The sequence below is a fragment of the Zootoca vivipara genome, chromosome 7 (assembly GCF_965207765.1).
Source record: "Zootoca vivipara chromosome 7, rZooViv2.hap1.1, whole genome shotgun sequence".
NCBI lineage: Eukaryota > Metazoa > Chordata > Lepidosauria > Squamata > Lacertidae > Zootoca > Zootoca vivipara.
The window spans coordinates 60626444-60642468 of NC_142590.1; the positions used below are offsets into that span (position 1 = coordinate 60626444).

The 16025-nt window shown below is 39.6% G+C and overlaps 1 protein-coding gene across 1 annotated transcript in view; it reads right to left on the bottom strand.

The window, feature by feature from the left end:
- Positions 1-3305: 3305 nt before the first annotated feature.
- The window catches only part of ST7L (suppression of tumorigenicity 7 like), a 38513-nt gene continuing 25793 nt past the window's right edge, over positions 3306-16025 (bottom strand). Inside the window, exons 12-15 of the mRNA XM_035122472.3 lie at positions 14821-14971; positions 13863-13955; positions 10781-10920; positions 3306-3715 (exon numbers count right to left, since the gene is read on the bottom strand). Of these exons, the coding sequence (XP_034978363.1) occupies positions 3620-3715; positions 10781-10920; positions 13863-13955; positions 14821-14971 (480 nt within the window). The 3' untranslated portion in view covers positions 3306-3619. The remainder of the gene's footprint in view (positions 3716-10780; positions 10921-13862; positions 13956-14820; positions 14972-16025) is intronic.

A 16025-nucleotide genomic window follows, 5' to 3' on the forward strand; every position in this document is an offset into this window, starting at 1 on the left:
AAAACCACCTGGCAGGCATTCAAATAGGGTTGCTGTGAGCTAATGGCTTTAGTGTTGCGGCATTAACCATGGTTCCCTATTATCTTCCAGGCATTATACAGGGTGCTGTTTTAAACTTACAAGTCCTAAACTTCTGAACGCTGCATACTTACAGGCTGGTTTACCCCCTTAGATTTCTTAGCTACTTCCAGTGTCAAGCCAAAGTATGCCTTTGCCTTTATGGTGTGCTAAATCTGACTATCAAAGTGAAGCGGAGAGGCGCTTTCAGAAGCTGTCCCGCAAAACGGTAGAACTCCTTTTCCTTACATATATTGCCAACTCAGAGCTTCAGCATCTTCCAGAAGAACACCAAGTCTTTAAACAAGAATCAAGGTAAACACTTGTACAGTAACACACATCACCTGGAAGTAAATCTTAAGCATGTGTGTTTATGTAGGTAGTATGTGCCACTTGAAAATATTAAGGCAAAGCACCTTACCAAATGCTAGAATAACTGTAATTGAATAAGGTTAGGAGAAATTTTTAGGGACCCAGGTGGCGCTGTGGTTAAACCACTGAGCCTAGGGCTTGCTGATCAGAAGGTTCGAATCCCTGTGACGGGATGCTTGGTCCCAGCTCCTGCCAACCTAGCAGTTCGAAAGCACGTCAAAATGCAAGTAGATAAATAGGAACCGCTACAGCGGGAAGGTAAACGGCGTTTCCATGTGCTGCTCTGGTTCGCCAGAAGCGGCTTTGTCATGCTGGCCACATGACCTGGAAGCTATACGCCGGCTCCCTTGGCCAATAATGCGAGATGAGCGCGCAACCCCAGAGTCGGTCACGACTGGACCTAATGGTCAGGGGTCCCTTTAGGAGAAATTTACATATCAAAAAGCAGGAACTGCAAAATGAAGCAAAGATTTATTTTATTTTTTAAAAAGCCAATTCCACTCTCAGTGAGGAGCACAACGTGAATGTTATGCATACATTTCTAAGTTGCAATTGAAAGGCATTGCCAAAGCAACATGAAATGGGGAAGGAACTAAGACTCCAGAAAGAAGGCAAGCTATAATTCTGTGCACACTTAACTGGGGGTAAGTCACATCAAACTTATTGGGGTTTAATTCCAAGTAAATATATGTAAGATCGAGCAGTTGAGAGCTAAAAGCTACCCCAGGGCACAGGGAATTGCATTGGAACTGGAATGCACACACTGGAATGCAGTTTTGGAACATTCATAAAGGTGGCTTACACATTGGTTAAAATGATCTCTGGCTTTTTAGCACCATTCTCAGCTGGGCCAGTTGCTCCACATTTCAGTGTGCACAACTGAGTATGTCATAGAACAATGTGGATAAACATGGCAACGCGTTTTACCAGATAGCAGAAGAGTAACACACACACACACACACACACACACACACACACACACACACACAGTGTCTTACAGGAGCCACATAGGCTAAGAATTGCTGCCAGGACTACATTCACCACAAGCTCATCCTACTCTAGTACACTCATGTCAAAGAAGAGACAGTGAGAAAAACCAGCTCTAGGGAGTGATACATGGGAGGCTGTGCTTCATTTATAACCCCACACATATGCTGGAAAAGGTTCAACTTTAAAAAGCATTATATCGCTTACCTTATGGGCCCCTGTGGATGGTGAAGTGAAACTGCATGAGCACATGTCTATTAATCATCATAGCGATACCAGCGTGAGAAACAGCCCCTGTGGCTTACGTTCACTTGGAAGAAAACGTAGAGAAAGTTACCTCCTGGTAGCTGAATAGCTCCAGCAATTTGTATCTCTTGCTTTCCTGTGTTGTCATATATGAATGCAAGTATCAGTATAGATGGGGTGGTAGGTGATAAGGTTGCCATGTGCCTTCTATTGAAAATATATGGGGGAAAGCACAAAATGCAACTGAGAATGGGCTTCTGGATTTTGAGCTGTTCCCGGCCTTTCAAAATTAATATATGGAATGGGGTGAGACCATTAAGTGTTGGCAACATTTAAAATCAGTGTCTCAACAGGCAGGGGACCCGTGATGTATAAATCATCTGGGAAGTGGTACTATCTCAAGCTTCAAGATCAACAGCCAACCTCTGTGCAAGGACTCACTGAAGACAGATATACACGCCTCTTTCTATTGTGGGGGCTATGCATATTTTCCTGAAGCATTGTTCCCTCATGGGATGGGCGTGTGCTTTGACAATGCCTCTATTTGCAAACTGGGAAACGCATGTGCCATCCAAAGTCATGGTGCCATCATTCAAAAGTTTAGGCTTCACAGTTTACCCCCACAAAGCTGCCATTTGGAACAAGGTCAGAACAGGGGGTTGGGATATCAGATCTGAGCTGTGTTAATGCTGCTGTATGATCATAGGTCAAGGCAAGCATCAATTTTGTCTGCTGCAATTAGAATAAATTCCTCCCAAGGTATCAGTCTCCATCAAGCACTACTAAGTTAAGCAATCCCAGAAATGGTTGAAAGCACAAGTGACAAAGCCCACTTGTTAAGCTCTGATTTATGACTCACTGAATGGTAAATGTGAAAAAAAAACCCAATACAGCTAATTAATCCCTTAGAAGAGGGAGGACCTGGACCAGTTGCTGGGGTGGACATGTTTGTAATAGAATATAATTTGGCTCGAAAGACAGCAATGTGATGATCATGAATTTCTACCCTGCCCCATCTTGAAGGCTGAGGTAGCACCATGGGCCATGAGTCCATGTACTCTGCAAGGTAGCTGTAAGCTCATTAAAAATCAGTATCACAAGAATGTGGTGACCAATCTGAGAGGTCATATACTCAGGGTGTTTTCGAACAGGGGGCAGAACCCAGTAATTTGTTCCCACCAGCACAGGGATTTCTGCTTGTGGTACTGAACTCCCACTTTCCCTGTTCCTTGTGCCCTCCTCCAATCTGCTCCAGATGCTTGGGGGAAGCCTCAGAATAGATTTAGGGGGCACACAGGAGGAGGAAATCAGGGAGATGTTGCATGAGCAGAAATCCTCAATGGTCCCACCTCCTCTGTGCTGCTATCCATTCACCTGGTTTCCTGCTTCGGGCCTAACCTGCACAGTTAGGGCAATAATAAGAGAATAACAAGGCAAATGGCTGCTCCTGTAATTTATCATTTGCTCAGGAGAGGACAGGTGAACAAGCAGTGACAGCAAGAAGCAGGAGCAGCAGGATTAGGATTCTCCAGCTGTTGTCCGTGGGCTACTTGGGTGTGGGCCTCAGCAAATACCCAGTGATTCCAACACCACTCTTGCAGGTTTTATTTTTTGTTTAAAAAACATTTACACGCAGAAGGCAATTTCAACACACAGTCTATCAGATTTATTGCTTTCTGGAATTTCTGGAAAGAAAGCAGGAATCTCAAATTGTACAGCTAAAGTGAGCACAACACTCTTGTCCTCCCCGTCCCACCAAACATGGTGTTCTTAAATCGTTATAGATTCTAAGGCTTAAAAAGGGGTACAGCAATTTTAAGCATCAGTAACAGGATGCAAAACAAAACTAAGTCACAGAGTTTGTCTTCCTTGACACCCGCAGTTGGGGGTGCTTTTGTGCTAGAGATGGTGTTGGTGGTGGAGTTCCTGAGAACACTGACCCAAGAACTGAGTTCACTCAGATTTGGGTCAGCTGATGCCAAAGACCAGTAGGCATGAGGCGTTCAATCTTCTCCATCATGAAGCTCAAGGGTGACAAAAGAGTTCCAAAGAACTGAAAGAAAAGAAAAAGCTACAATTAAGCTTAATGCTAAAGTTAATGTACTCATTCAGATGTATTTTGCTGACATATTTGACTGGCCTTCATTGAATATAAGTGGAATAATTTAGGAATCAAAACAGATAAGGCTTGGCAGAAAAAAACCAGATGTACAATATAGTTATTTTTAAACTTTCTAAATACATTTCTAAATGTATTTTTTTCAAAAGAAGAGAAACTCTGAACTTTAAATATGCAAAAAAGTATATATAGCGACAATTGGGGGGGGGGATCTGACTTCTCCAGAAAGATGCAGATGCTTTAAAAATAAAAGGTTGTGAAGAGAAATGGCTGAATTTACCAAAATATGCTTAAAAGAAAAATTCAGCTGAGAAGCTGATGGGGGGAATGTACACAAAGAAATAAATTTCTATGAAACACTGGCTTGTTAAGGATGCTAGCCTTTTTATCGTTTTGTCTTTAAACAGTTCAGTCAGTCTTAGGCATTCTGTACTTCAGGACTACCCTTATTAGAGACAGGCAAATAATGGAATAAGGCTTCAACGACAGCAAAAATAACTAACTTAAATATGGAAGCGAGGCAGAGCTAGTGCAGAAACAAAGGTTTTCAAGCCATTAGCTATATTCACTTAATAGTGCCTTAATCTTTGCTTCAACTTTACAAGAAAAACTGTAGACCCTGGTGACCCCGTTCAACCCTCTCATATTCAGCACTGATACTATTTTACACAATGGACCATCCTTTCTCCTAATTGCCTTCTATAATCCACTGGGACCTTTTGCCATTCTTCACATCAGAAAATACAGTCTAGAAAGTTGCCATTTGAAATAGTATTTTACCTATGCAAATGGATTAATGTTGAGGGAGACAGCCATGCTATCTTCAATTGCCTTGACATAGAACAGTTTGACTCAGCTAACTCTAAAGTTAAGCTTTCATTCCAAGTAACTTCACAGCTCCTCCACTATATTAATGATACTTTTAATCAAAGGCTCATTCTTCATATTCCAGGAGTTACACACAGAAGCTAAACTGTAAATTACAAGTGTCGTCTCTCAAATTAATATTACAGATTAAGACGTAGGTTAGTAAGGCAAGAAAACAGTACCTATCACCCCTGCACATCCAGCTTGTGGGAGACTATTTCACATAGTTCAAATGTAGGCTATTATTCAATACACATCTCCTAGCCATATACATTTTCTCACAGATAAGCAAAAGCTTCAAGTGTTTATAAATTTGAGATGCTCAGCAGCTGTGTATTAATTTAATTCTTGTGTAACTTAATGAGCCTCGACAAAACAGCAAAGGGATTTATTCCTGTTGCAAAAGCAGTTGTCATGCAATTATGTGAATTCATTTGTTGGAATTCAGAGGTCTAGCTGCCCTACCAGTGTGGTCTCCAAATGAACCCAGTGCTTCAAAATAAATATGCAAGAACACATGGAGTAGCTGATGACAATTTGTTACACTGGTATTTTGTGATATGTGAATTAGAGCTGCCACCTAAGGTGATTGCTTTATATTGTTTCAGATCTAAGAATCTTTGTATTGTTACTTCAGATCTAAGGAAGTGCCATCAGCAAGACACCCTCATATGAACACTGGAGGGATGGAGACAGATTGTACATTCCTCTTGCTTCTTGCTTATGTTGGCAGTGAAAAAGGGAACAGAAATGAGAAGAGAGCACCCAATTCTACACAGGCTCTTTTCCTTGCATATTGCTAATGACCTCTCGTTTTTGCAAAGAAATCTAAGATTGCCATCCAACTGGCTTCTGTCTCTTCAGGTTAAAGGTAAAGGGACCCCTGACCATTAGATCCAGTCGTGACCGACTCTGGGGTTGCGGTGCTCATCTCGCGTTATTGGCCGAGGGAGCCGGCGTACAGCTTCCAGGTCATGTGGCCAGCATGACAAAGCCGCTTCTGGCAAACCAGAGCAGCACACGGAAACGCTGTTTACCTTCCCACTGTATTTATCTACTTGCACTTTGACGTGCTTTCGAACTGCTAGGTTGGCAGGAGCTGGGAGCGAGCAACGGGAGCTCACCCCGTCGCGGGGATTCGAACCGCCGACCTTCTGATTGGCAAGCCCTAGGCTCTGTGGGTTTAACCCACAGTGCTAGCCTTGTCCCTATCTCTTCAGGTTAAGCAGCCACATAAACAAGTTCAAATAATTGCAATCCTGTTTCTCACTGGGACATTCAAAGCTTCTGGAAAGCAGGCACTGTAACCCATTCCAGCTGCTAACAAAAGCCAATCAAGATCGCTGTGCCCCACTGGACCCAATGGAAAGCTTCCATTCACTTCAATTTAGCAGCTATGAGCCAATTTTGAGCTTTCGCTGTTGGCATATTCCTTTGTGTATACGATGCAGCTATTAAAAGACTGACTGTGGTTTTTGGCCTCTCAACAATTTTTGTTGTAGCTTGGCAAGAGGCTTGTCTGGCGATTTGATTGTAGAGGAAACAAATGAAATATTATCCACTGAAAATGCATAAGTCAATGTTATTCTGTTAAATAAAAGATATTAAGTTTTGTTCTTTTACAGAAGTACATAGCTGACAGAACAGATTAGACAGCTGAGAACATCCAATATCTCCTCTGTGGAATACACAGAAGAGTTTGGGGATATGAAGGAAGGCTGTCTTTTAAAAGCATAAAAACTGTTCAAAGGTAACCTCAAATTTTAAACCTGAAAATGGGGAACAAATCTTATGCACTTCTACCACCAGGTGTTATTACTGATCTACTTTCATTGCAAAAAAGAGCAAGAGTGGGGGGAGCAGTGTTTAGGCCTAGGACTTACCAATTTGTTGCAGGACATGTTAATAATAATATTTTTTTAAAAAAAATCTCTAACTTACTAGAGCATGAAGCTCTGTTTTTTATCTCGTAAATGTAGAAAATGAATTAGCTACACTCACTTTCTTAAAATCTGAATGCAATCTATTTAATAAACAAGGCAAATAATGTTATCTAAATAAAAGAGTCATTCAAATGAGAGCCTAAGTGCTGTTTTTTAACCTATAAAGTGCTTAGCTTGAGCCCTACATCCCCGAGACCAACTTCCTTTCTTTGTGCTGTTATAAGCATTAATTTCAAATGACCATGGCCTTCATGGCTGTACAAATCCGCATGCCAAGTTTACACCGCCAGGACACAGAGAGGTGTTCCGTGGCTGTCCTCATAATTGCAGGTCTCACTTCACCCAGAGGTACATCAAATTCAGAACCTGAATACTTGTAAAACATTCTTGTTTGGACTGGCATACAACAGTTAAGCTTAAGGAAACGTAGGGTAATTATAATTTAGGAAAGACTGCACATGTGCATGTTTTAATTGCTACCTGCCCTAAATCCTCAGGAAAGAGGATATAAATTTAAATAAATAACCAAACAGTCCAATAATTAATTTAGTAGGTGCAAACTGACAACAGTAGTGAAAATGGGTTAGGGAATGAGTGACTCAGTGATTTGTGAATAAAGCTTACAGCTGTCAGCAGAAAAAAGAACTCTCTCAATCTTCAGAAGGAATGTTGTATTATAACTTGGTATCAACTGAGTCAAGAAAACATAGAAACATGAATATTAGCTAATTAGCAAGAATCAAGTAGGACCAACAACAAGGTGTTGTAGTGTAGTGTTTGTTTACTGTTCCAATCATTCATCTTTAATTCCTACCCACTTGCTTTTTCCCCCTGTAAAAACTTCAGGGTTCCCCCAATATTTCCTGTGTCGTTGTTGTTGTTGTTGTTGTTGTTGTTGTTGTGTATATCTAGTGCAGGCATCCCCAAACTTCGGCCCTCCAGATATTTTGGACTACAATTCCCATCTTCCCCGACCACTGGTCCTGTTAGCTAGGGATCATGGGAGTTGTAGGCCAACCATCTGGAGGGCCACAGTTTAGGGATGCCTGGTCTAGTGTTTTGGCTATATACATAATATTCTGCATATCTGAATGCTGAAAGAAGGAATAGTGATGGGTTCCAGGGTCATGTTCATGACAGGAGAATTCCGTATACTTTAAATAATCATGGTCCCAAAATTAAGAAAAAAAGAAATGGAATAAAGCCAGGCTCTGATAGCATTGTTCACGGGCAGTTCAAATGACCACTTTCTGTTAGATTTAATATTTATACCTTGCTTTGTATTACAGTAATACTCAAAGCAGGTATTTGGTGGAGGCTTGTTAACTTTATTGGGTCACAGTGAAGTGGCAATTAAAATCACAGCCTCAGATTATACATGGCAGCAATCCTATACCTGGAAGTAAGTCTCACTGAAATTAACAGGACTGAAAGGAAATGCACAGGATTGCACTGTTAGTGTGAAACCTTTCAAAATTTGCATTGAAAGAAAAAAAGGTTGAGTTAAACATTGAAAAGTAATGACAAATGCAATATATACAGATGTAGCAAGAGGACTAAATGTAGGTATTCATTTTTTACTATGATAGAATGATATTCTAGGGTACATCAGCAAATTAGAAAATACAGGTATGACAATGTTTATCTTTTTAGATTTGTTCATATTGAAGCACATAATTGTTTCCAGATATAACATTTTACAAGACTAAGCACATTTCAGATGCAATTCAAAGTAAATTTATAATGTTTGTAAAGACCAAGCTGAAATTTGGTCTCCAAATAAGATTGAGGCAAATGTTACTATGCAAGAAAAACCTGCACTAACAACATTATTTGCTATCACTATAGCGGACAAACAGTGGCCATGTTTGCAAGTCACATGAAACCATAGTTTTAAATGGTTTGTTTCCCAGCAGTATGGCAGCAGTAGGACCAGCGGAAAAGTGAAGCATCTAGGATTTCAAATTAAGCCATAGTTTATTTTAACTATAGTTTGATGTGACATATGAACCAGTTCAGTATAAAAACAACACTGATTTGAACACTGTCAGCTTATTAAAAATTACTTTTAAGAAAACAAATCATTTCAGAAAAAGATAGTTTCTAACTTAGTATATGGCATGAACGAAAACCCTGCTATTCCCATTTAACTGCTCACTAAGGTTGAAATGTTCAGTTACAGACCTGTCCTTGTTTAACTGGGCAGATTTAGTAAGTACTTGCAAAAACAGTGAGGAGCAGGTATTTTAGACAGGGGATTCTACCTTTTTCTCACACAGTGCCTCCAAGACTATACCTACAGAGACGTATGAATATTATCTAAAAATAAAAAAGTATTCCCTTTATTCATATGAAAAGATGTGCAGATTCCATTTATCAATGAAGACTTCCTTAACTGTGATAGAGATGCTCCATTCATAAAGTGCTTTCTAGTATCACAGAGCAAAATTCGCATTGCAGTAAAAGAAACAATAAGGCAATAGTTTGCGCATTAATGGAGGAACCATATTTATTTATGGGCTTACTGTTAGTGCATGAACGAAGGGTGGAGTGGGAACCCTTTCCTTCTTCCCAATCATTCAAGCACTGATGATCATCTTTACCAGAGAAGTCTTTCTTGATGTTCTGGAGTAGTATTCATCCAGACAAAATGACAAAGTCCGAAAGCATACACAAGTCAGTGTAAGCTCCCTCTGTTTAAGGAAACTCGTAAGAACAGAGCTAGTAATGACCATGTTGCTTGACATATTTGAAACTATATACTTCCCATCAAGCATTATTTCAAAAGAAAGTTTTATATGTGTGCATGCTAGAATTGTTTTCAGGTTCAACACTGCAATTGTTCTATATGTAAATTATGAAGCAACAATAAAGAAATCCAGCATAGAACTTCACTGAGCTGTTCTTTGTTAGTGAAACATTTGACCTTGTATCTTGTTGGAAATCATACAATTTTGCTAGCGCAGTCCTTGAATTAATCAAGCAGATAGTTATATCCCATTCCTTAAAAGTTAGCCAATTATGAACCACACACAAAAGTGTTACTGGCATGTCCAGCAACGTTTTCCCACATAATGAGTAACTATATTTGGTAGAAATGAGGCCCCTGTTATCAGACCTACATATTTTGAACACTGCTTAATGAAAAGAAACTAGAATATGGATTTCATGCAACTTTGACATTCAAAAACTAGTAACTATGCTCTATTTCTGATCTCCACTTGTTGTATTACACATATTCAGCACACACTCTCCATCCAAGGTTATACAATAGCAAAATCAATGATCTGCTGTATGCTTGGTTCAAAAGTTTAAGGGTAGGTACTCTGAATAACAGTACTATCTGAAGAAGTATGCATGCACATGAAAGTTCATACCAATGACAAACTTAGTTGGTCTCTAAGGTGCTACTGGAAGGAATTTTTTTTATTTTGTTTCAACTACGTCAGACCAACATGGCTACCTACCTGTAACTAGTACTAAACAATGTTTCACAGGAGCTAAAATTGAGGGCAATTTGGTATTTTACAGAGAGGTTGTTGCTGCTATCTTCAAATACCATAGTAGGTCAAACTACATAGATCAGCATTTTGTTTTGGGGAATACAAACAATACAAAAGGGGGGTTGGGGGGGGTCATGTTGTCCTCATGACCCGATTTCTGAAAAGTCAATAATTAAGACCACTTTCAGCCTGGATCTGCACTACCTTAACCATAGAAGCTACAAGAGACATCAGCAACAGCTGCTTGGGTGAAGAAACTCCACCTCATGGTACCCCCAGGTGTTGCTGAACAGCAGTTCACATCATCCCTGCCCACTGGCCATGTTGTCTGGAGCTGATGGGAGACTCCCAACAAAATCTGCAGGGAGTCTGTAATTATTAGCAAATCCCTACAGTCAAAGAAACACTGCATGTGGTTTGAAATGGCTTAAGAGCCCCCATGTCCTGCTTTAAAACTGGAAATAGTGGTGCATCAGATGTTTCCCATAATGAGATATAGTCCAGCTGCTGAAAGAAAACCAAGATCACCATGTATCACCTCTGAAAAATCCTCTCTTAAAAAAGAGGAACACTGAGCTATGCTGAATCAGGTTTTTAGATGCCCATTGTTCTGAATTAGTTTCTAGCGTTCCAGAGATGGTTTCTGCATGTCATAAATACATTAAGTAAGTTGAGTCAATACTTACAGCTTTAGCAAAAATGACCATAAGTTCCGGGAACTGGTGTGTGAGGAGCGCTAGCATTGCTGTGAAAGAGCACAGCCCTGCAGTAAAGTGGATGAAAAAAGGAAGTTCCTTCTGCGGGTACACAGACACATCATGAAATGCTGGAAGGAAGGGGGGAAATGGCAATAGTTATTCGATATTCCAGGTATTTTAGGGATGATTTGATAAAGGTCGTGATTTTGCAAAGAAAGACCTATCTGAGATGAACTATGATCTAACTTTAAATAGAGGGAAAGAATCTGCAACACTGATTAAATTAAGACTTCTTTTTTAAAAAAATACACCCTTTGCAGTGAAAGCCTCAATGGAGTAAAGCATTCCTTCATTTTAAGAACTGGCCAAAGCAACAGAATTTTTAAAATTTGAAAACTGCTGGAGAGTAGTAGCATAAAAAGTGTTAAGATGATTTTATTTATGGATAGTTTTGTATTTAAAAACTTAACAGGAATGCGTGAGTGATTGTGATGAAATGTCTTCATGCACTGGAGTTTAATTATACCGGGAAGCCGATGGCTTAGGGTTCGTCACTAGCAGAGGCATTCCTTGAGCAATATCCTGCATGAGTGAGAAATGAGTAATTTAGAGCAGTCTGGGGGCAGATTTTAATTAATTTTTAAACAGAGCTTTTCAAGATTTAATTTTTTTATTGAATCACAAATATGCAAGTGCACTTGTGGCAGATGTGCCCCTTGGCTGCTTTAGTTATAAGCACGCCATATACTTTTATAAACAAAGCTCTCCCAAGATGGAGAAGTTAACACTTATCAGAATCTCACCAGCACCTAGCATGAAACAAAACCCTCATTATAAAATAAAGGGGCACCAAAATTCTCACACTTAGCAACTGAGAAGTATATTTTCAAATCACTTTACAAAGGATTGTTCATGGGCTACTATCAAGAGCCTAACTCAAGGTTAGAACTTACCAGTGTGGCAAAGAACCTCTATTTTTGCACAGTTTCTAGTACAAGTCACATGATTAGGAAACTCTAGTGGTTAGGAAGTTCTATGGCTGTCTGGAATGAGTAAGGCAGGTATTTTATAAGGGCTGGTTGCTGGTTAAGTATTTTGACCACTTTCTGGTTAAATCAATTGTGACAGTCATGCCTCCTAAGGGTTTGACATTCAGAAGGCCAAAACAACTTCACTTTTATTAGGGCTTTATACCAAAATATTTCAAAACTCATGTTTTTTAATTGCAATTGTTTATCATACCAGACTTGAAATGTCTTATGAATCCTTTGAAGACCATGCACATTTCTTGTAGGAAATGTTTATGCATGGAAAAATAAGCAACAGTTGCACATGGATTGTTCCTACAGAACAATCTATGTCATTAACATATTTTTTCCTACAGAAAACACTGAACATGTGTAATGTAATGTAATGTAATGATTCAGTTGGTTAAGTGAATGGCACCCTTCCTAGCGCACCAGGAATTTCTCTGTGAGTGTAACTCATTTTTACCTATCTAACAGAACATATTTTCAAGTAAGGTTTTTCATTGCCTAACTGTCATGTTCACTTATCTTTAAAATTCACTTTACTTTACATCTATCTCTAAACATCTGAGAGCTGAGCAACTCTCATAACATACAGGAAAATACAAAAGTACACAGCATGCCAAGCTATGTGCTTGTGTCATGGCAATATATGTGCTTAAAACAGCCATACTAGCTGGAATCTTTAGGTATGGCACATTTCCAGCATGGGTCTGTGCTGAACAAGTTGACATTGGGCCAGTTTTTCTCCTCATTTGAGTATGGCCATTTAGAAGCCAGAAAGAAAATAGCCTTTTTAAATTTAAAATGTTGAGTTAAAGCTCCAAAGTGTTATCTGAAACTGCAGGTTAAGCAAATGTATGCAAGTCTACTTATTAAATAGTTATATCTTGCCTTTTAATAGTACAGTCTCCAAGGTGACCAACATAAATATACAAGACAATTCAGATAAAGACCTCTATACCACCCACAAATGTAGGTCTTCAATCAAGCCATGTAGGTTGCTTACTGAAGGAGTGCAGCAGCTTCTCGGTGATGTGATGGTGTCTAAAATGGCACAATGACCATTCTGAAACCTAGATATTGAGCATTTTCTTCACAGTGGAAATGTCCACAAGAGTACTGATCAAATTGACATTCCCACAAGGGAAGCATTCATTCAATATATTTTCCCACCAGAGAGAAATTGTCATTCTGGCCTGGGGTGTGTGGAGATGAACACAGCCATTCAAAATGCTTTCCCCTTTTGATAGAACTAACCTAGAGTGCAGAGAATGATGCTCCAGTCAAACAAGTAGAGAAAGAAACTCAACAACCACAAACACGAGCGGCAGTATGTGCAAGTAACACTGAGACTGGCTAAAGATACAAAAGGGGACAATGATATTTTAACGCCACTCCTTTTGGAAACATTCCTCTCCTTGGGTTATCTTCACAGCACAGAACTCACCACAGCACAAATCCATTCCATACCAGTCATCTTTATGATTATTTTGTACTATTTTTATGGTATTTTATGTTCTATTGTATCTGTATATAGTATATATATTGCTGTATACAGCAAGGTATTTTTTTTTTTTTTTGTGTGTGTGTGTGTGTGTGTGTATAATAAATATGAATGTCATAAGGTCTTCTACTAGAAAGCCCAAGTTATGTGGTAAAGAGAACAAGCCATGGCTCTTCCCCACACCAGCGTCTCACCTCCTGGCCACTGGAGGCAATGTTGCTGTGGGGAGAAGTCATACTGAGGTGGTCTCTCCCAAAGTGTGAGATGTTGACATTTCCTTTGCAGAATGGGAAGGAGTTGGACCACAATCCCTCCCACACTTCAAATATAAGATACAAAAGGAGGCCAATTTACATTGTTGGATCAGTGCTTTCCTTGCTAGCTGCTTCATTTATTTAAAAGCTAACTGCATTCAGTGTACAAGTGTATGGAATATTTATTGTATAGACACACAGGTATTCCAGTTGAACACAATGCAACACAGAAAGAGAACAGACTTTTGTGATAAAATGTGAGAAATGGAACATTTTCTTACTTGGTAATAACTCTCTGTCTGCTGTCTCTGTGCAGCTGGGATAAGGATAAAATAGATGGCCCTTTTCTAATGGATATGGGATCATTCTAAAGGCTGAGGAGGTTAAAAAAAAATCAACATCAGACCCATGCAAAATTCACTTTACTGGAGTCAACTGGAAACAAAGACATTTCTGTGTTCTGTATACCATTGTGATCAGATTCCTTTTATTAAATTAACACCATTCTAGCTACCCCCAGACTCACTGACAATCACCTCCCAAGCCATCCAGTCTTCTTTCACAAATCAAACAAGATAGGAATTCAATATTCACATGGCATGTTGCATACATCTTGTTGGCATTGAAGAACAAAACTAGATGATCCATGGAGTCCCTTCCAACTCTATGATTCTAAGACAATATGAATATGATCCAAGATACATCTTGACATTTTTAATTTGAAACACCCCATCTAGCTTAGAAACCTTTCTTAGAAAACTGGCAAAGTGGTGCAACAGTGGTTTAGTTCATAAGAATGGAAGACTAGCAAAACATGCTCTTCTACATATCAGCTATTTTGTTTTTTTAATCGAAGTACTCTGGCTGTGCATTCAGCTACACTGAAGTAACTCCATGAACTGGCTTTTGGGAGGAAGTGGTGGGGTGGACAAGGAAAAGAAATGTGCATGCACAATAGATCTTTTAGTGTTCACACTGCAGAAGAGAGCACCTACATGCATGTATTTTTAAAACCTTGGAGCAGAGAGCGCAAGCTGAACACCTGTGTCATCTTAATTGCACCTTCAATGTGACTGAAATCTGGACAAGAACTAATACTAAAACTAACTAAAGTGCAGAGGGAACCTCAATAATGAGTCGGAACAGCCTCACAGTTGAGCTCCAGGTGCACATTTAAAAACAATGATCCAAAAAAAGAGAGAGAAATATTAGCTCATGCCACTAGCAAAGAATACTTACTGCCTTCCCATGTGCAGTGCAACAGATTAAGCGCCCCTTCAATTCGCTTCCAGTGCTGGAGATGGAAGAAAGCATAAGCCACTGCTTCACTGTCTCCACGTTTCAGGATGTGCTCCGGAGGCAAAATTAAGCTTTTCATTTCTAGCAAGTACTAGAAAAAAAAAGTGAAGTGACGTGAAGCTACATAGGCTATTGAGGCTAGTTTTTTCGTATACACAGACTTTCAAATATTTCAAAATAACTTCCAGCTTGATCCATATATTACAATGGAGATAAAAGTTGCTGCCTGCGACAAAATGTGGATTATTTGGCAAATGCAAATTTGAGAAGCTCCTTATGTACAGGCATATACAGACACCACTCAATGAGGAAAGACTAAATCAGAAAAGTGTTAATATTTTACAAACACATTCAGACTTCAGATTGCAGCACGGAAAGTGGTTCCAGGAACATACATGGCATTGCCTTTCTAGACAGACTACGAGACAGAACATCAGTGAAAATCTTCAGTCCATGTGATGCAATCATTATATTAGGTGCTTATACTAAACCCCAGTTCTTGGAGAATTTATCAAAAGAAGTTACAGGTAGGTAGCCGTGTTGGTCTGAGTCGAAGCAAAATAAAAAAATTCCTTCAGTAGCACCTTAAAGACCAACTAAGTTTATATTTTGGTATGAGCTTTCGTGGTATGAGCACACTGAAGGGTTGCTGTCTTCTTCAAAAGAAGACACCCTTCAGCAACAGACTGCACTGGCTGAACACAAGTCATAATGAAAACTGAAGTGGTAGCCAGGGATTAGGCAACTCCACAGTCCAGTAAAAGCCATTAAAAGCACCATGTGTACTCCAAAGCCCCCTTCGCTCCCCTTCAATCACAGGCACTCTTTTCTCCATTGAAGAAGGCCCACTATCTAGATGCAGACAATGCATTTGGAAAAAGCAATGTGCTACTACTAACATGGGTGGTTTTTGTTTACTGCTTTCTTCAAAAATGGAACTTACATTTGCACTGCTAAATGTGCCAAAGGGGCGGAGAGGATGCTTTTGCAGAGCAATGAACTTCCACATTTATGGGGAAGAACAACAGGATTAGGACAGCAGAAACAAATAACCACAATCAACGCGATTTGTAAGGAAATGACTCCCAAGAAGTGGAAGAGGATACAACGGTAAATTATAGAAGTAATAAGGGTAATGTGCTCAA